The sequence below is a fragment of the Rattus norvegicus genome, chromosome 20 (genome assembly GCF_036323735.1).
Source record: "Rattus norvegicus strain BN/NHsdMcwi chromosome 20, GRCr8, whole genome shotgun sequence".
NCBI classification, from domain to species: Eukaryota; Metazoa; Chordata; class Mammalia; order Rodentia; family Muridae; genus Rattus; species Rattus norvegicus.
In genome coordinates, this window is record NC_086038.1 from 4,818,618 (window position 1) to 4,836,034 (window position 17,417).

Below are 17,417 nucleotides of genomic sequence, written 5' to 3' on the forward strand. Positions count from 1 at the left end.
AGGAGCACATCAAGGCTTCTCACCGGATATCCCCACACCTAGATGCCATGGTGCCCACCACCCATAGTTATCTCAGTCCAGAAAACGACTATTTTAACTGGAAAGCGACTTTATGTGCAAGTGAAAGATGGGAGGGAACCCCCCCCCAAAAGAGATCCAGGGCAAAAACCATGCAGCCCAGCACCCATCTCTGCAGGCTGGCCACCCCACATTCTCCCTGTTCCCAGACTAGCTGCGCTGAGGATTAGGGAAGAGCGGGGCAAGGAGGGGCCACCGCCTCTCAGTCCAGAGCTGCAGGGAAGATGAGGAAGGCAGAGCCCAGACAGCTCCAGGACAGACCACCTGAGGGGCCTCCTTGCCCACATGCCACCTCCAGCCCTGACATTTAAGTCAACCTGGGGATGTACAGTACTTCTTCTTTGAGTCTAACTCCCAGTCTCTCCTCACAGGAAATTAAAAATAGCAATGGCCTCCTCCTCAGCGGCCCCTTCACAGCCTCTTTGTTCTTCAGTCTGACTGCAGCAGGTACTGTGGAAAGGGCTGACAGGACAGAGGCAGGCCCTCCTCTGCCCCACCTGCCGAGCCTGGGAGGCTGAAGGGCTGTCCGAGCCCTGCTCCCTCCCAAGACCACCGGCTTGGGGGCCTGCCCCACAACACCCCTTTCTGGGGAGCTCCGTTCCACTCTTCAGAAGGGAGTGAGGCTAATGAGAAGGGGGCAGGGTCCCGGGAGCAGGGCAGGGCTTGGTGCTGGGGAGTCAGGATGAGGAGTCACCCGCACCATGGGAGACCCCGACAAATTCAGAGACTCAAGGCCACTGAAGGTAGACATGTAGTCGTCACAGGGATCTGGGGTCCCCTCTGCTCTGACTTGGGGACCACGCAAACCCTGTTAAGTGTTGCCAGACCCCTGGCAGGATGGGCAAGTCCCCTCCTGCTCTGCACCTGTCCCATGGCTCTCGCCCCCGCCCGGCTCAAGTCCTCCTCAGCGACACTCTCCCTCCGTGTGCATCCGGACTCAGGCTAGCTGGTGGGGAGCCTCAAGCATCTCCATGAGGAAGGTGTCAATGGGGGTGTCGCCAATGAGCTTGAAGAAGAACAGGTGCTCCAGACACTTGAGGCCGATGGAGCGCAGGGCAGGAAGACGTAGTAGCAGCTTGGCAAACCTGAGGTGAGGGTGGGAGGGAGTGAGAGCCAGCACCACCCAGGCCCTGGACAGAGCCCTGCTTCACCCTCCGAGCTGGCCACAGCCCCGCAGCCCCTCACCGGCCCTGCTGCTCAGGATACTTCTGCTTGCAGTAGGTCTCCAGTGAGGCATACACCTTCTCCCGAAGGATCTCCACCTCTCCAGGGTTGGAGAGGCCCTTGGCGTCTGGGGCGGTAAAGGAGGAAGAACAAGAGGAAGACGGCAGGTGAATCAAGTCAGGACAGACAGACATGCAGTGTGGCCCTCAGGATGAGGGAAGTGAGGCCCACTGGGTCAGAGGGGATGGCCTCCCTCACCTCTGGGCCGGGCCGGGTGGGCGGCCTCCCCTCCCCCCCTCACCTGGGTTAAACAGTATGATTGCCCGCAGGCAGCCAAGCTCCGTCTTGTCCATCCTCATGTCACGCATTTTGGACACTAGCTCTGTCAGCACCCTGGAGAGGGACCTGCAGGTCACTCAAAGGTCACAGCTCAGCCAGCCTTGGACACGGACCAGCCTACAGCTCCACCCCTTCTAGTCACAGGCCAGACTGGCCAAGGGCCACTGACCGATCAAAGATGGCTCCCACGCCTGCAGAATGGGCTGAGTTTCTGTGCACATGAAGACCCGTGGCCAGGAGGATGCCATCTCGGACATCGATGGACCGATGGGAGAAGGACGCAATGAGGAGCTCATTCCAGCCTAGGGGCCAGAAGGCACCGAGGGTCAGCGGCCAGACACCAGGCCATGGGAACCCAAGTACAAAGACAACAGGGGGCAAAGTAGCCGCTGGGCTCCCTGAATGTGCAAGAGAATGAACGCTACTGGGGTCACTGAAGGCCAGGAGGCGAGGTCAGAGAGTCACAGCCACTGACCTGCCCGCAGCAGTATGACCTGGTCGTCCAGAGGTAGGGAGGAAAAGTGCGGGATCCTCTTGGCCCACTCCACGAGTGTGAACAGCTGCTTGTCAGCCGCCTGGCAGATGTTAGTCACTGGGTCATTGGGCTGTGGAGACGGGATGAGATGCATGAGAGCGATGGAAACACCTCCCTCCTGAGAGCTTTTCTGCTCCTCTCTATGCCTCCGCTCGCTCCCTGTCGGACACAGCTGTGCAGGGCGAGCTTCTCTGATGGCAGTCAGAGACCACACCAACCTTGGGCCGTCCAGTGGGAGCAGAGGAGGAGCTTTCACCCCATACCAGAGACAGGACTTTCTGAGACAGTCTCCCATGCGGTTATCACTGGAACCTGCTATGTAGACCAGGCTGGTCTTTAACTCCTAGAGATCCCTTGTCTCTGTCTATCCAAGTGCTGAGACTGTTAGCCTCCATCCCTGGTTCACCTCAGATCACTTAAAGGCCTTTCAGTTCAGGGCAAGGTGAGGAGGGATTGAAAGAAGGGGGTCGTGGGGGGCGGAACACATCCAGCCTCCTTCCCCCACCCCCACCCCCACCTCGAGAGAAAGTATCAACCCATCACTCACGCTGCTGCCACTCCCCCCGGTGCCCCCAGGGCCCTCAACGCCTTGGTCGCTCTTCTGTTCCACAGCAAGCTCTGCCTCCAGGATCCTGTCCACCGGCATCTCCTCGGGGGCTCCCCCAGCCCCATCCCCATCCCCGTCTTTGTCCTTCCCCCGTTGTCGCTCCTCCTGTACCGCTGGGGGGGGGGGGAGATGCAAAATTAGAAGCCAGCTATGAAGGGTCTGAAACTTGCTGGGGGCCTTCTCAGCCAATGTCGCTCGAGATAAAGTGACTAGGGAGGTAATTGGGGATGAACGGCTAGGACGCTCCAGAAGCCAATCTGCCTAGCACTCACCAGACCCTGGGCTCTATCCCCACCACCGCAAACAGACGCTCACGTAAGTAAGTGGATAGGCAGATAAGACAGAAGAGTAAAGAATCAAGGCTGAGTCCACATTTAAACAGGCCGACGATGTGCTAAAATACCGCCCACACGCTTTGACACTCGTTGGGCAGTCTTACTAGCCTCATGGGCTCCTGCTTCCAGGAGGCTAAAGATACCGTGGCCAGTTCCGCATTTGACTGTAGACACTCCTGACCACAGAGCAGCAGTAGACGGAGCCCGGTCTGGAAGGTGTGTGTTCTGATGCCGGTTCTACCACTCTGCCGGTGTGACCCCAGGAGAGCTAAGTCTCATCTTGTTTAGAGCAGGAATTGGACAAGATAAGCCCTAAAATGTCTCATAGAATTCCAGGAGTCAGCTTTCACTAGATATGGAGACGAAAAGAGAGACACCAAGTCCTGACCTCTTCAGTGACTGTAGCTTAACCGGGTCCAGGGAGAGACCGGGAGACCAGAGAAAGGACCCAGCGTCAGAGGGAAGAAGGGGCTGTGTGACGTGGAGAAGACAAGAGACCCATCCTGGGGAAGAGGTCACCTCACCCTAGGACCAAACTATGCTAGGAGGTGGGATTAACTCTGAGACATGACCATGAAGATAGAGACAGAGACACTGAGGTACTGAGGACCAAGCTGAAGACAGGAAAGAGAAATCAAACTGCGCCCCCTGGAGGAGAAAGCAAGCGCAGCCCCGCAGACAAGGAAGCCGTGAGGCCCTTGGGCAGGCCCTTACCCTCCCTTTTCATGCCGGTGGCCAGGCACTTCTGATATCGACAGTACTGACAGCGATTCCGCTGGCGCTTGTCCACTGTGCAGTCTTTGTTATCTCGGCATGAGTAGGTCAGGTCCTTCCGAATGGTGCGCTTGAAGAAACCCTTGCAGCCCTCGCAGCTGTAAACCCCATAGTGCTTGCCTACAACAGGGAGGTTTGGCAGCAAGGAAGTTTTATGGAGACCTCCTGGACAATCTGCCCAGAGAGGGAACAAAGTCTAAATCCTTCCTGTGTCTCACCCAGAAATGTGACAACTTAGTCCTCTGACCAGAAACTCTGTACCAACCCCTTTCCTACCCCTCGCCGTGTCCGATGTGACTCTGAAGGTCCCACAGGCCTCCTGGGCCTGGCCTTGCCTCAAGAACCCTCGGGGACCCCGTAGGCAGTGGTAAACAGCCCCTGTGCTCTCTCTTCTTCTGCGGCTGTGCTGAGCCCCGTACCTGAGCTTCGGTCCCCGCAGATTGCACAAAGTCGTTTGCCAGCCCCAGGGCCACCTGGAGGGGGTGGACAGTGCAGGCCCCGGACCCCTAAGACTGGTGGCTTCACATCTTCAGGGGGGCCAGACCCACCCCCAGGGAGCGACACTGTGGAGTTAATCTGGGATGGGGGAGATAGGGAAGTCACAGGAGACTCATTTGGAAAGCAACTCTCATATGTCAGGGAAACCAGCCCCCACCCCCGGAGCTGAGGACTGAACCCAGGACCTTGCGCTTGCTAGGCAAGTGCTCTACCACTGAGCTAAATCCCCAACCCAGGAAAACCAGTTCCTACTTGTGAGCAAGCCCAGAGGGTACTGGTGACATTGTAGCCTGTCGTAAAGGGGTTTCCTGCGGCATGACTGAACGATATCTAACCTTCTGTAATTGCACTACACAGTGGCCCTGAAGGGCACGTCTTAGAAGGCCATATTGAACGGACGAGGGTAGAAGGCCACTGTGAGCTGAACAGGACAACAAAAATATTCCCTTTGGGCTGAAGTGTTTTTGTTTGTTTGCAAAACAGAGCTGAGAATCATGCACCAAAAGACCACTCCCTTCAGAGAGAGCAAGGAGTCTGAGACCATGGGCCTACTTAGATTAGAGAACCAGAACAGTCAACGGGTTATGGGGAAGTTCACCCAAAGATGGGGCGTGGGGGTGGGGGTAAGAAGCTGAGAACAAGGAATTGAAAGTGTCACAACTTCTCACCTGAGGGCTGCTGACAGGCCCGGAGAATCCTGGGGGAGCCGGAGGGGGCAAGCCAGGAGACCCCATGGAAGAACTGATGACTGGGAAGGGGGAGCCCAGTGGAGGGGGTGGCATTGGAGGTGGAGGTGCTGAAGGGGTGTGAGGTGGACCGGGAGGAGAAGAGGGAGGGATCCCCTGGGAAAGGGGATTTGGGGAGGAGCTGTCTGGGCTTCGGGAATCTGAGAAGTGGGTACATAAGACAGACACACAGACAGGAGAGACAAGAAGAGAAAGTTGAGTCTCTCGATCACCCAAATGGACACTTTTAATTCTCCCCGATCCACCACAGCCCACAACCCCAGAGTTCAGAAACACCAAGTCATCAAACAATTTCACTCCTAAAAGCTGGGAGAGGAGGCGGTTGACAAAAAAAAAAAAAAAAAAAAAGGGAGGCAGTTCAGGCGGAGCCTATTGGGTCATCCCAAGCTGACCTCGGGAGGGGGGTGTCAAGAAGCACGTGGAGGTGCACCAGTGAACCCCTCGTTCCCAACTTAGAACATTCGGGGCGAAGAGTATGGAAGATATACCCAGTCCCAGAGCGCAAGCTCAGCCTTCCAAAGCCCAGAGTCCTCCAGCCCAAGGGGAATGGTGTCCTTCCCACGCCCGAGACCGCACACACTGGCCCCGCGGCGCCGCACCTGGAGGGCGGAAGCTCCCCCGCCGCGCCCCGCCCCGGGGGAGGGCGCTGGGCCTCGGGATGGAGAGGGCGCGTGTTTACAAACAAGGGGGCGGGAGAGCGGGGAGGGGGCGCGAGGGGCGCCGGCCCGGGCCCACGGGACACTCACCCCGCCCGCTGTCGCCCATCCCGTCCCGGCCAGCCTCCCCCGGCTCCGGCTCCAGGGTTTGCTGCTCTCCGGCCGCCGCCGCCGCGGGATCCAGCCAGGGCCGCCGCCGCCGCCACCGGGACGCGACCCCACAATGCATCTCTTTTCTCACCCCCACCGGCCCACACTGCCCCGCGGCATGCCGCGGCGGGAGGAAGGGCGGACGAGTGGCCCAAGACATGACGCCGGGGCCGAGGGTGGGGGAGCCGGAGAGGCGCCAGGGACGCGCAGGGGGCAGAGCGGGGGACTCAGGGAGCGCGAGGAAGCCGCCGAGGAGGGCGGGCTCCGGCCTGTGGCAGCGCGACTCAAGCGCCGCGCTCGGCTCGGCACCGAGGTGACAGCACCGACGCGGCCGCCATCTTTGTATAGACGGGAAGTCTCGCCTCGAGCTCCCGCCCCCTCGCCGAGATGGAAACGGAGGAGGCGGTCTCCGCCGGCCTGTCAGCCACTTCGCCCGCCGTCCCCTCAGATAACCCCCGGGTGCGCGCATGCGCCCTGGGGCCGTGGCCGCGCCGTCCTCGGGGCGCCGCCATGTTGGTAAAGGTAGCGGGGCGCAGGCAAGAGGGAACTTCCGGATCTCGCGGGAGCTTGAGGCGCGAGTGCCACGTCCCAGCAAACCGAGAACGGAGAGGATCCCGGAGCCGGTGAGAACTCCCTGCTGCTCCCTTACGGCGCTTTCCATGCTTTTACCCTAACTACTGAGCCATAGAGACGAGGGCCCAGAGAGACCGTAAAGTTGCGGATCAAAGGCTAGAGCGGTGTTGGGGGGTGGGAGGTTTGGGGGAGCTGCATCCAGGAAGGGTGTCGGGGATGAAGAGAACTGGCCTTGGGAACAATGTAAGAGGGGAGCAAGTGGTATAGAGTGGACGGAAGGGCTTCAAGGGAAGCGGATCCCGCATAGGTAGAGAGTCAAGTAGACTCGTCTCTGTTCCTCTGGTCAGCGTGATGGCCAGGGTCCTGCGGGACCCCCACTGGGTGGCTGTGGGACTGCTGACCTGGGCAGCTTTGGGGCTGCTGGTAGCCGGACACGAGGGTCATGGTGACCTGCACAGAGACGTGGAAGAGGACTTCCATGGCCACAGCCACGGACACTCACATGAAGATTTCCACCATGGCCACAGCCATGGCCATGGCCACACTCATGAGAGCATCTGGCATGGGCATGCCCACAGCCACGACCATGGACATTCACGGGAGGATGTGCACCATGGCCATAGCCATGGCCACTCCCACGATAGCCTCCACCACAGAGGACATGGACATAGCCATGGAGCCTCTAGGGAGGCTGGGGCTCCAGGCATCAAGCACCACCTGGACACTGTCACCCTCTGGGCCTATGTGAGTCCCCGGGGGACGTGGGGAAGAGGGACTGGTGCTTAATTGTTGGAAGACTCCATATTTGCTTTCTGACTCTCCTCCAGGCACTGGGGGCCACAGTGCTAATCTCCGCGGCTCCCTTCTTCGTGCTCTTCCTCATCCCTGTGGAGTCAAACTCTCCCAGGCATCGTTCTCTGCTCCAGATCCTGCTCAGTTTTGCTTCTGGGGGGCTCCTGGGAGATGCCTTCCTCCACCTCATCCCTCACGCCTTGGGTAAGTGACATGTGGGCTCCATCTCAGAAACACAAGCTGTTTTGTTCGTCCTCTTTAATGATCCCAGGTCTCCCAATAGTTCTCAAGTACACATCCCCCATCTGTCCTTTTTCCCTTCTTCCTGTAGAACCTCATTCGCACGATACTCCGGCACAGCCTGGCCACGGACACTCCCACAGCGGTGAGAAAGAGTTAGGGACTGGGACGCTGGGAGAGGCCTGCCTCTTCCCTTCCTTCAGCACTTATATCTGAGTCTGCATCGCCCTCATGCCTCATTCCTCCATCCCAGGCCAGGGCCCCATTCTCTCTGTGGGGCTGTGGGTTCTCAGTGGGATTGTCGCCTTTCTTGTGGTGGAGAAGTTTGTGAGACACGTGAAAGGAGGGCACGGACACGCGCACGCGCACGGACACGGACACTCGCACGGAGACAGCCACGCGCACGGACACAGCCACGCACACGGGGATAGGCATGGTGAGCCCACCCCCATTGCCTGCTACACAACACGCTCAGGCTCATCCGCTGGAGCAGGACACGGAAAAAGCTCTGTTCCCCACTCTGATCAACTCCTGTCCCCCTCAGAGTGTCCTTCAAAGGGAAAGCCCAGTTCAGAGGATGAAAAGGAAGCAGGGGGCTTGCGGAAAAGGAGAGGAGGAGACACGGGGCCCAGAGATGGCCCTCTGAAACCTCAGAACCCTGAAGAAGAAAAAACAGGCTCAGGTAAGGGATGAGTTGATGGGCTTACTACTCTGAGTTTCTCAGAGTGTTTGCTGTGGGTGACGGTGGGGCTCTAGGAAATGGAGTGTGCATGCGTGTGTGAGCATGCACGAAACAGCTCGAGGACTGGTGGTGATGACACCTTCAGTCATTTTTGTCCTTTGTCTATTTACAAAAAGACCTGCGTGTGTCTGGGTACCTGAATCTGGCTGCTGACTTGGCACACAACTTCACAGACGGGCTGGCCATTGGTGCTTCCTTCCGTGGGGGCCGAGGGCTTGGGATCCTGACCACGATGACAGTCCTGCTGCATGAAGTGCCTCATGAGGTTGGGGACTTTGCCATCTTGGTCCAGTCTGGCTGCAGCAAGAAACAGGTTGGTGCTGACAGCCTGCCATTGGTTCCTCACGAGCTACACTACCATCCAGCCTTTTAGAACCCGGGAAAGTTGCTTCTCTATCTCCGAATCTCAACCCTCCCATAAGTACAGCCTGGAAAGGGCCTCTGATGGCCTACAGTTTCTCAGGAGATGTCTGTTCTAGTACCCCCTCCTCGACCCTTTATTTTTACCAGGCTGGTATGGGGCTGGGGGCCTTGGGTGTGGTCCTGAGGCAGTCTCATTGCTGACATGTTAACTAGCCAGGGAGCCCCAGGCAGCTGCTTGCCTCTGCTTCCTGTGCTGGTGCCTGGGGCCCAGACTCCTGCCCTGGTGTTTGTGCAGCAGATACTACAATGGGTCCATCTCCCCACCTCACTTTCTGTCTCCTATCCTTACATGGACACCACACAGCTGTACCCCACTGGTCCCCCAACCTTTAGTTGTTGATGATCCTGTCTTTCTCCTTTCTGCCCTCCAGGCGATGCGTCTGCAACTCTTGACTGCAATTGGAGCATTGGCAGGCACAGCCTGTGCCCTTCTCACTGAGGGAGGGGCAGTGGGCAGTGAGGTGGCTGGTGGTGCAGGTCCCGGCTGGGTTCTGCCATTCACTGCAGGTGGATTCATCTATGTGGCAACAGTGTCCGTGCTACCTGAGCTACTGAGAGAGGCATCCCCGTTACAGTCTCTCTTGGAGGTGCTGGGGCTGCTGGGGGGCGTTGCCATGATGGTACTGATTGCCCATCTTGAGTGAGGGGTGGGTGACCTGTCCTACCCCTAACTCCAAAATAAAGGCAGTTGGGACCCTGGCCAGTGCATTGTCAGGAGGCTCAGCCTGGAGAATGGCATCTTTGGTATTTGAGGCCTTAGAGGTATGAGAGTCACACAGAGCATGAGAGGCCAGAGGGACCATGCTGTGGGAGACAGCCCAGCAGTGTTGTTGGTTTTGGAGAAATAAATGGGACCATGAAGAAGGCTGGGAGACAGTAGCCTACCTGGTGGTCCCTAGTCTACGTTTTCCCAGCACCAGCATGCCACACAAGGGTCCTCCAAGGTCCATCTCCCTCTGAACTGGTTAGTGATGGCTTCAGGGAAGGCCTGGCAGAAGGACTGGGGTAGACATCAATCGTGTGTCCTGATTTGAGGGGGTGGGTGGTGTTCCTTGGAAAAATGTCATGGCCTGATTTTTGTTTCTACTCATTTTATACCACTGTTTGAATGGGTGGGGAGGAACGACTACCAGAAATAAAAGTACTTGGATCTTCTGCCCTACATGCAGCCTTTGTCTTTTGAGGGGGAAGGGGCCCCTTGTTTCCTGGACTCGATAGGTCCCCAAGTGGTAGTGGGTGGTCACGCCCCTGTGGTGGGAGGTTGCGCTGGTGGTTGCCAAAGGCCTACGGCTAGTGGGGTTTCCATTGGACCCTGACCGGTCCTAGCCACACCCCCGGCGTGCTCGGATTGGCCTGGGCGCAGGGCACGCCCACCCGCAGCCGCCATGGCGTCTCAGCTCCGGCTCCGTTCCGCGCTGGCCCTGGTCACAGGTTCAGGGGTTCCCTCAGGGTGGGTTAGGGTGCCCGGCCCATGTCAGGGAGAGCCACCCCTGGAGTCCCTGGCCCTGTTGTCTGAGTTTCAGTAACTTTGCGCCCCATGACCTCTGACCTCGGCCCGTTTCCCCCTACCGCGGACTCTCCCATCTCAGGTGCGGGTAGCGGCATCGGTCGTGCGATCAGCGTGCGCCTAGCGGCAGAGGGCGCCGCAGTGGCCGCCTGCGACCTGGACGGGGCAGCGGCACAGGACACGGTGCGGCTGCTGGGAAACCCAGGGAGCGAGGACAGGGAGCCGCGCGGGAAGCACGCTGCCTTCCAGGCGGACGTGTCCGAGGGCCCCGCAGCCAAACGCCTGCTGGAGCAAGTGCAGGTGAACCGGGCTCCGCGCCGCACACCCCCTCAGCTCGGCCCTTTGTGGTCTTTGGCGTTAGCCTCCTCCTCCCTCCCATAGGCCTGCTTTTTTCGCCCGCCATCTGTCGTTGTGTCCTGTGCGGGCATCACACGCGATGAGTTTCTGCTCCACATGTCAGAAGAAGACTGGGACAGAGTCATAGCTGTGAACCTCAAGGTGGTGATCTCTAAACCTGTGACTTGTGCCCGCCCCCAGCCTGGGGAAGTACTTGGAGGAAAGCTGCCACCCCAGCTGATCTTACCAGCCTTGTTACCCTCTCGTGCCAGGGCACCTTCCTAGTCACTCAGGCTGCCGCCCAGGCATTGGTGTCCAGTGGCGGTCGTGGCTCCATCATCAACATTAGTAGCATCGTTGGAAAGGTCAGGATGGGTTGGGCCAGGCCAGCTAGCCACGTGGGCGCTGGGAAGCGGGTCCCCTGTACCGACTCCTGACTCACTATGGGTCTCTGACTCACTGTAGGTGGGGAATATTGGACAAACAAATTATGCGTCCTCCAAAGCAGGAGTGATTGGGCTCACCCAGACTGCAGCCCGGGAGCTTGGACGGTGGGTCAGACTGGGGATACCTTGGGAGGACCTTGCTAAGGGAAGGGTCAGTGTCCTTCCCAGGGTCAGCATCCATTCCTCCTCTCACAGTCATGGAATTCGATGTAACTCAGTCCTCCCAGGGTTCATTGCAACGCCCATGACCCAGAAAATGCCAGAGAAAGTGAAGGACAAGGTAGGCTGTGGGTGGAGGGCAGTCTGTCAAGGGCACAGTGCTTGTACATAATGAAGGATGATGAAAAAGTAAGGGGTGGGAGGGAGTCCATAAAAGAAAGTTTTACCCACGTGTTTCTTTACAGGTAACTGCAATGATTCCGTTGGGACACATGGGGGACCCTGAGGGTGAGCATGGATTGGGAGAAGGATCTGAGGGGGCTTGAACAGAGCCTTAAATCTGTAATAGTCTTGAAAAGGTCGCACAGGGATTAATGATTGGTGTAGGTTTAGGGGTTGGGGTTTTTTTTGAGGGGAGTGGGGATATAGCCAGTCTGGATCTAAGGAAGTGAGACTGCCCTTCCCCCACCATCCCCATAGATGTAGCAGATGTGGTTGCGTTCCTGGCATCAGAAGACAGTGGATACATCACAGGGGCCTCCGTGGAAGTCAGTGGTATGAGGCCTTCATGGGGAGGAGGACCGGAAAACAGAACCCGGGCTGTGTGAGAAAGTGAGGGGACCCTGCAGCCTGAAGGGCAGAGAGATCCCTTCTTTAGACCAGGGACAGAAGTGGGTGCCTACATCCCCACCCATGCACCTGTCCCGATGCTTCAACCCCTCTCAGGAGGTCTTTTCATGTAACCGCCTGCTGGAAGCCGGACTCTGCTCACTCCCCCACCACTGCCTGGCCTCCTGCTGATGAGGACGCTAAGTTCCCAGGCTACAAAAGAGATGGCAGTGTGTGGCTCAGGCATGCTGAATATGGAAGGCAGGGGTGCTTGTGACCCTAATAAATTCCAAATCCTCTTCCCTGCCACCTCCGGTTCTTCTTGTGTCCAAGCCCTCAGACCCTTCCCCACCTCCCCCCCTCTCCCCTTTCCAAAGGATTGTTCCTTTTCACTGCCTGGTCTCCCAGGGCAACCCCCGCCGCCGGGTGTGAGAGGAAAGAGTGTATGTCACTGTGTATGCGTGACACTCTGGGTCTTTTCAGAGGGAGGGGATTCTGTTCCCACCCCCTCTCATTGGTTCTGCAGCACCAGTCATGCCCCCCCCCCATTCCCGGGGTTCCTTATGGCCCCCAAGGGTGATTTGTTCTTGGCCCCATCCTGGTGTCCAGTCTGGCCTTGGAAGGGGGTCTTGGAACAGGTGGCCCTCCCCCACCCCTCCTTTCTCTTTTTCCCCTCCCTTCTCTCCACCTTACAATAGCTGCAGCCGGCCTGGGGTCGGATGGGGGGGATTAGGGGAGGGGGCCAGGATTAGGGGAATGGACTAGCCGATGAAAGGGGCTGGAGGAGAGCAGAAGGGAGGGGGCTGGGAGGAGGAGGAGGAGGAAGGGGAGGGGGTCCTTGCTAATCGACTCTGGTGCCCACATAAGGACTGGCCACGGACTGAAGGAGAGAACAGGGAAGTAGGGGGCAACTGGGTTGGGGGGCGAGGGGACCCGCTGCTAACTTGTCCCAGAGATAGGCCACTCCCTGGTAGCCGCTGCGCAGGCTGGCGTGGGGGACGAACACCCATCACTGTCTCTTCCTCCGTGCCCCTTATTCCCGGCCCTCAACCGGTATGGCCCTGCTCCCTCTTCTTCTCTCTCCTCCTCGTCCGCTTCCTTCACTCCGAGTCCCGGAGTGGCTCTGCCTACTTTCCCACGCCAGACATTCACTCGTGTATTCCCCGATTCCCCCTCCCAGGGACCCGCCCCATCTGGTGTCCCCGCTTCCGCGTGGCGTCTCCAGCCCCGGTGCCTCCTGTGCGCTTCTCTCCCTGTCCCGGGCCGCGGCTCCTGATTGTCCAAACGCAATTCTCGAGTCTCTGGCTCCGGCCGAGAGTTGCGTCTGGACGTCCCGAGCCGCCGCCCCCAAACCTCGAGGGGGAGAGGCCGGGCGAAGCGCGGGACAGTCCCCGGACACTCTCGGGACCCCGCCGCAGCCCTAGGACTTCAGGGCGCGCGCCCAGCAGCCGAGGTGCAGCTGTGGCTGGCTTTCCGGGGTTCCCAGGCCCGGCTTGAGAGAAGTTGGGGATCAGCGTCACGGAGGGGAGCTCCGACCTTGGGCTCTCCACAAGTACCAGCACCCAGCGGCGCGGCTCCGCGCGCGCCCCGCGGAGGAGGGGGAACCCGGTTCCACGGCGCGCGTGGCGCGTGAGGGCGGTGACGTCTCCGTCGCGGGGTGGGATGCAGGGAGGGCGGAAGTGACGTCGGGCCTCAGCGCCCGGGCCATGGCGGCGGCGGTGGCAGCAAGGGTTGCGGCGTGAGTGGCAGCTACGGACCGAGCAGACCAGGGCGGCGGAGCCCCGGGGTCCCCGGGGAGAGGCCCGCAGTGGGGCAGCGCGAAGGCCGGAGCCGGGTGAGGGGCCGCGGGGCGCGCGCCCAGGGTCAGGGGGCGGGGTCTGCAGAGGGGCGGCCCCGACAGCGTCTCCCTCCCTCCCCCTCCGCAGACCTCTCTCAGCGGAGCCCTGCTTGGAGGGGGTCGGTGCCCCGTCGCCATGACGACGCCGGCGAATGCACAGAATGCCAGCAAAACGTGGGAACTGAGTCTCTATGAGCTGCACCGGACCCCGCAGGTGACAGGAATCTTCCAGTCCCAGCTTACTCCCTCCCGCCAACCCTCCCCCTCCCCCACCACACTATTCTTTGCCCGACTCGGTCTCAGAATCATCTTCTCAAAGCACTTTTACACTTACCTCGTTTAATCCGATTTAACCCCTCAACGCGGCCATGACAGAGAGCTACAGCAGATATCACCGTCTAAATTGAAGCACGGTTAACAGACGCCAGAAGACCTTCTGTCTCATCTCAAGAGCCACATGTCAGTGTACACATATATTCATCCTACGAGCTTAAATAGAATCCCCTCTCCAGTATTCTGACCCACGTGCGCTGGGACGGCGTCCGAATCTGTTTTAATTGGCACCCTGAAACTGCTAGTCTAGGTAGTCTTGTTCTTTAGAGTTTTTAGAAAGCCTGTTGAGGCCGGATATGATGGTGCAGTCCTTTAACCCCAGCACTCCTGAAGCAGAGACAGATCTCTTAAGTCTGAGGTCAGTCTAGCTAGTTGCCTACCAGGATCACATGCCTATGGAGACCCTGTCTTGAAAACAACAAACAAACAAATAAAGAAGTCTTGTTGCGTAAATATCCCTCAACCCATAGAGCAGTGCGGTCCTCCAACCCTAGCCCTCTCTCTCATCAAACCTCTGGTCCTTCTGTTTCAAAACTCCTTGTAAATGGGCCCTCATCCCTTCTTCTGTTCCGGTAATTTCCAAGTCATTGGTCTCCTCCATCCCAGAATTCCCCATCAGTTTTGGTCAGCGTGGCTGTCCAGGTTCTTACGTTTCTCAGAGCTTGCCTCTAAAGTCCCTCTTCCCCAACCCGCCCCCGCCTGCTAATGACTCAGGAAGCCATCATGGACGGGACGGAGATTGCTGTTTCGCCCCGGTCACTGCATTCGGAGCTCATGTGCCCCATCTGCCTGGACATGCTGAAAAACACAATGACCACCAAGGAATGCTTGCACAGGTTCTGCTCGGACTGCATCGTCACTGCCCTGCGGAGCGGGTAACAGGAGGGACGATGCCATGGGGCCAGGCGGGCCAACCTGGGCATCGACCATGGGCGCTGACCTTCCTCCCACCCCAGGAACAAAGAGTGCCCCACCTGCCGGAAAAAGCTGGTATCCAAGCGGTCCCTACGGCCCGACCCCAACTTCGACGCCCTGATCTCCAAAATCTATCCTAGCCGGGAGGAGTACGAGGCCCATCAAGACCGGGTGCTCATCCGCCTCAGCCGCCTGCACAACCAGCAGGCGCTGAGCTCCAGTATCGAGGAGGGGCTTCGGATGCAGGCCATGCACAGGTGCGGAGATCCAGAGAACACATAGCCTGTGGGGCTTGTCTGCGGTGCGGGGCTCGTCCGCCCTGCAGCTGACGTTGGGATTTGAGGGCAAATGTCTGTCCTCAAGCAAGTTAACCCCACCAGCCCTCGTTAAGCCTATTTCTTCCGCCACCCACTAGAGATAAACAGGCAGCAGCATATCCCTAGTAGGGTTTCCGCGGCCTCCTGGCAGGGGCGGCGTCCTCCGAAGTTTAACACTTAGGGCTTGAGTCAGGCCCTTTGTAACCCGGAGTGTTTGCTTTCTACAGGGCCCAGCGTGTGAGGCGGCCGATGCCAGGATCTGATCAGACCACCACAATGAGTGGGGGGGAAGGAGAGCCTGGGGAGGGAGAAGGGGATGGGGAGGACATAAGCTCCGACTCCGCCCCAGACTCTGCTCCGGGCCCCGCTCCCAAGCGACCCCGTGGAGGGGGTGCAGGGGGCAGCAGTGTAGGGACAGGGGGTGGTGCTGCTGGTGGGGCTTGCGGGGGTGCTGGTTCTGAAGACTCTGGTGATCGGGGCGGCACCCTGGGAGGGGGAACCCTAGGCCCCCCAAGCCCTCCTGGGGCTCCCAGTCCTCCAGAGCCAGGTGGAGAGATCGAGCTTGTGTTCCGGCCCCATCCCCTGCTTGTGGAGAAAGGAGAATACTGCCAGACTAGGTGAGGAGCCCTGCCTTTGGCATGCATGAGACACTGAGTTCGTTCCCCACAAACTGAGGGTGGTAGTGTACACCTGTAATCCCAGAGGCAGGGGGATGAGACAATGATGAGACCTCCCTCCCTCCACAACCCCAGCCAGAGCTTTTGGAGAAAGTTCTGCATTCAGGGACTCTTGTCCTCCCTCCAGGTATGTGAAGACTACTGGGAATGCCACAGTGGATCACCTCTCCAAGTACTTGGCCCTGCGCATTGCCCTGGAGAGGAGGCAGCAGCAGGAAACCGTAGAGCCCGGAGGGCCTGGCGGGGGTGCCTCGGACACAGGCGGACCTGACGGGGGTGGTGGGGAGAGAGGGGTTTCTGGAGGAGGCGAAGGTCCTGAGGAGCCTGCCCTGCCCAGCCTGGAAGGTGTCAGCGAAAAACAGTACACCATCTACATAGCTCCTGGGGGCGGAGCATTCACGGTGAGCATCCGCTAATAGTAACAGAGAGCAGGGTGGTGTCCCTGTGTGTGTGTGTGTGTGTGTGTGTGTGTGTGTGTGTGTGTGTGTGTCCGTCCTCCTGTCCGTCTGTCCCTGTGTTCTGTGTCCGTCCCACCCACCACCCCACTACTCCCACCCCCCCCACCCCACCCCCCACCCCCGTCTCAGCCTCTGCTCTTTCCCTCCCTGTGGCTCCTGTTGGGTCATGCCTCCTTCAGTTTTCAGGGTTCCCCCTCCCCTTTTCTCTTGTCCTCTTCTAACTTCCTCCCTCTTCCCCTTTCTCCCCATCCCCAGACGCTGAATGGCTCCCTGACCTTGGAGCTTGTGAACGAGAAGTTCTGGAAGGTCTCCAGGCCGTTAGAGCTATGCTATGCCCCGACGAAGGACCCAAAATGACGTCACAGGGACAGCCAGAAGATGGGGACCATGGGGTGTCTCTGTGTCCCAGCTCAGCCTGACAGCTTCATCTCCCAAAGCCCCCCAGCCAGACAGCAAGAGGACAGACAAGGGCAGACGGCTTTTATACAAAGTATCTATATTGAACTAGTCTATATTGTACAGCACGGGACCCGCGCCCACTACTGCCTTTTCTATGGGCCCCCACTGCCCACCGAGCCGGTGACCCGGCGGTCGAACAAGGCCCCCTCCCCGCCCTCCTCCCAACAACAAATTTGCTTATTTCTTCTTTGAAACTTGCAGATCTCTGTGTGTGTCTCTCAGGGGGAGGGGGCTGGCGAGATGGCTCAGCGGTTAAGAGTGCTGGCCTCTCCTGCAGAGGCCCGGAGTTTGATCTCTAGCTCACCACCATCTGTAGCTCCAGTGCCGGGGCATTGGATGCCCCTCTCTGACCTCTGCCGTGACCAGGAACACGTGCGGTACACTGACTGGTGCAGGCGAAACAACCAAACACGTAGAATTAAAAATAGTAGGGGCTGGGGATTTAGCTCAGTGGTAGAGCGCTTACCTAGGAAGCGCAAGGCCCTGGGTTCGGTCCCCAGCTCCGAAAAAAAGAACCAAAAAAAAAAAAAAATAGTAAGCGGGTGTGTGGGAGCACACCTTCGATCCCAGCACTCAGGAGGCTGAGGCAGGCGGATCTCTAAGCTTGAGGGCAGCCTGGTCTGCAGAGTGAGTGCCAGGCCAGGCAAGACTACGTCGTTGTGAGACCCTGTCTTTAAAAATAACAACAAACAAAAACAAACAACACTTTCAA

At 58.8% G+C, this 17,417-nt stretch overlaps 4 protein-coding genes and 1 non-coding gene across 15 annotated transcripts; 4 read left to right on the plus strand and 1 right to left on the minus strand.

The window, feature by feature from the left end:
- Positions 1-89: 89 nt before the first annotated feature.
- Rxrb (retinoid X receptor beta) lies at positions 90-6,351 on the minus strand. Of its 3 annotated transcripts, none has more exons than XM_006255960.5 (10): positions 5,823-6,351; positions 4,999-5,216; positions 4,252-4,408; positions 3,773-3,952; positions 2,664-2,836; positions 2,057-2,186; positions 1,751-1,883; positions 1,544-1,647; positions 1,264-1,369; positions 90-1,163 (listed from the first exon to the last, which is right to left on the minus strand). In XM_006255960.5, exons 1-10 carry the CDS (start codon positions 6,349-6,351, stop codon positions 1,016-1,018), a joined length of 1,878 nt encoding a protein of 625 aa, XP_006256022.2. In that variant the 3' UTR covers positions 90-1,015. The 3 variants fall into 3 exon arrangements, with proteins under 3 accessions (XP_006256022.2, XP_006256023.1, NP_996731.2); XM_006255961.5 differs by lacking the exon at positions 5,823-6,351 and adding an exon at positions 5,565-5,794; NM_206849.3 differs by having other exon boundaries at positions 92-1,163; positions 1,544-1,635; positions 5,823-6,042.
- Positions 6,350-9,814, plus strand: Slc39a7 (solute carrier family 39 member 7). 3 transcript variants are annotated; one of them, NM_001164744.1, is made up of 8 exons: positions 6,442-6,505; positions 6,803-7,199; positions 7,283-7,451; positions 7,579-7,632; positions 7,741-7,923; positions 8,032-8,169; positions 8,346-8,542; positions 9,024-9,814. In NM_001164744.1, the coding sequence occupies exons 2-8, from the start codon at positions 6,807-6,809 to the stop codon at positions 9,294-9,296; spliced, it is 1,407 nt and encodes a 468-aa protein (NP_001158216.1). In that variant the 5' UTR covers positions 6,442-6,505; positions 6,803-6,806; the 3' UTR covers positions 9,297-9,814. The 3 variants fall into 3 exon arrangements, with proteins under 3 accessions (XP_063135091.1, NP_001158216.1, NP_001008885.1); XM_063279021.1 differs by lacking the exon at positions 6,803-7,199 and having other exon boundaries at positions 6,350-6,505; NM_001008885.2 differs by having other exon boundaries at positions 6,480-7,199.
- A 139-nt stretch (positions 9,815-9,953) lies between these two features.
- Positions 9,954-12,018, plus strand: Hsd17b8 (hydroxysteroid (17-beta) dehydrogenase 8). Of its 7 annotated transcripts, NM_212529.1 has the most exons (9): positions 10,022-10,083; positions 10,242-10,459; positions 10,541-10,657; positions 10,768-10,860; positions 10,961-11,046; positions 11,137-11,221; positions 11,346-11,388; positions 11,581-11,655; positions 11,827-12,017. In NM_212529.1, the coding sequence occupies exons 1-9, from the start codon at positions 10,038-10,040 to the stop codon at positions 11,841-11,843; spliced, it is 780 nt and encodes a 259-aa protein (NP_997694.1). In that variant the 5' UTR covers positions 10,022-10,037; the 3' UTR covers positions 11,844-12,017. The 7 variants fall into 7 exon arrangements, 6 of the variants coding, with proteins under 6 accessions (XP_038954738.1, XP_006256026.1, XP_006256028.1 ...); XM_006255966.5 differs by having other exon boundaries at positions 9,958-10,459; positions 11,827-12,018; XM_006255965.5 differs by having other exon boundaries at positions 9,959-10,083; positions 11,581-12,018.
- A 944-nt stretch (positions 12,019-12,962) lies between these two features.
- On the plus strand, positions 12,963-13,072 carry Mir219a1 (microRNA 219a-1). Its single transcript, NR_031932.1, has one exon. It is a non-coding gene; the product is annotated as a microRNA 219a-1 (primary transcript).
- Positions 13,073-13,395: 323 nt separating this feature from the next.
- Positions 13,396-16,899, plus strand: Ring1 (ring finger protein 1). The gene is made up of 7 exons (NM_212549.2): positions 13,396-13,543; positions 13,635-13,760; positions 14,594-14,754; positions 14,836-15,051; positions 15,339-15,728; positions 15,916-16,189; positions 16,502-16,899. Exons 2-7 carry the CDS (start codon positions 13,683-13,685, stop codon positions 16,601-16,603), a joined length of 1,221 nt encoding a protein of 406 aa, NP_997714.2. The 5' UTR covers positions 13,396-13,543; positions 13,635-13,682; the 3' UTR covers positions 16,604-16,899.
- Positions 16,900-17,417: the final 518 nt, after the last annotated feature.

Excerpts from the sequence above, each read along its gene's own strand:
- Rxrb (XM_006255960.5), bottom strand. The coding sequence starts at position 6,351 with ATGCGCGCACCCGGGGGTTATCTGAGGGGACGGCGGGCGAAGTGGCTG. Across the intron at positions 2,837-3,772 it reads CACCGGCATGAAAAGGGAGG|CGGTACAGGAGGAGCGACAA; the intron begins GTAAGGGCCTGC and ends CCCCCCCCCCAG. Across the intron at positions 2,187-2,663 it reads CCGGGGGGAGTGGCAGCAGC|CCCAATGACCCAGTGACTAA; the intron begins GTGAGTGATGGG and ends CCGTCTCCACAG.
- Slc39a7 (NM_001164744.1), top strand. The coding sequence starts at position 6,807 with ATGGCCAGGGTCCTGCGGGACCCCCACTGGGTGGCTGTGGGACTGCTG. Across the intron at positions 7,633-7,740 it reads CCACGGACACTCCCACAGCG|GCCAGGGCCCCATTCTCTCT; the intron begins GTGAGAAAGAGT and ends CCTCCATCCCAG. Across the intron at positions 7,924-8,031 it reads CGCACACGGGGATAGGCATG|AGTGTCCTTCAAAGGGAAAG; the intron begins GTGAGCCCACCC and ends TGTCCCCCTCAG.
- Hsd17b8 (XM_006255964.5), top strand. The coding sequence starts at position 10,190 with ATGACCTCTGACCTCGGCCCGTTTCCCCCTACCGCGGACTCTCCCATC. Across the intron at positions 10,658-10,767 it reads TCATAGCTGTGAACCTCAAG|GGCACCTTCCTAGTCACTCA; the intron begins GTGGTGATCTCT and ends CTCTCGTGCCAG. Across the intron at positions 11,222-11,345 it reads CAGAGAAAGTGAAGGACAAG|GTAACTGCAATGATTCCGTT; the intron begins GTAGGCTGTGGG and ends GTTTCTTTACAG.
- Ring1 (NM_212549.2), top strand. The coding sequence starts at position 13,683 with ATGACGACGCCGGCGAATGCACAGAATGCCAGCAAAACGTGGGAACTG. Across the intron at positions 15,052-15,338 it reads CGGATGCAGGCCATGCACAG|GGCCCAGCGTGTGAGGCGGC; the intron begins GTGCGGAGATCC and ends TGCTTTCTACAG. Across the intron at positions 15,729-15,915 it reads GGAGAATACTGCCAGACTAG|GTATGTGAAGACTACTGGGA; the intron begins GTGAGGAGCCCT and ends TCCTCCCTCCAG.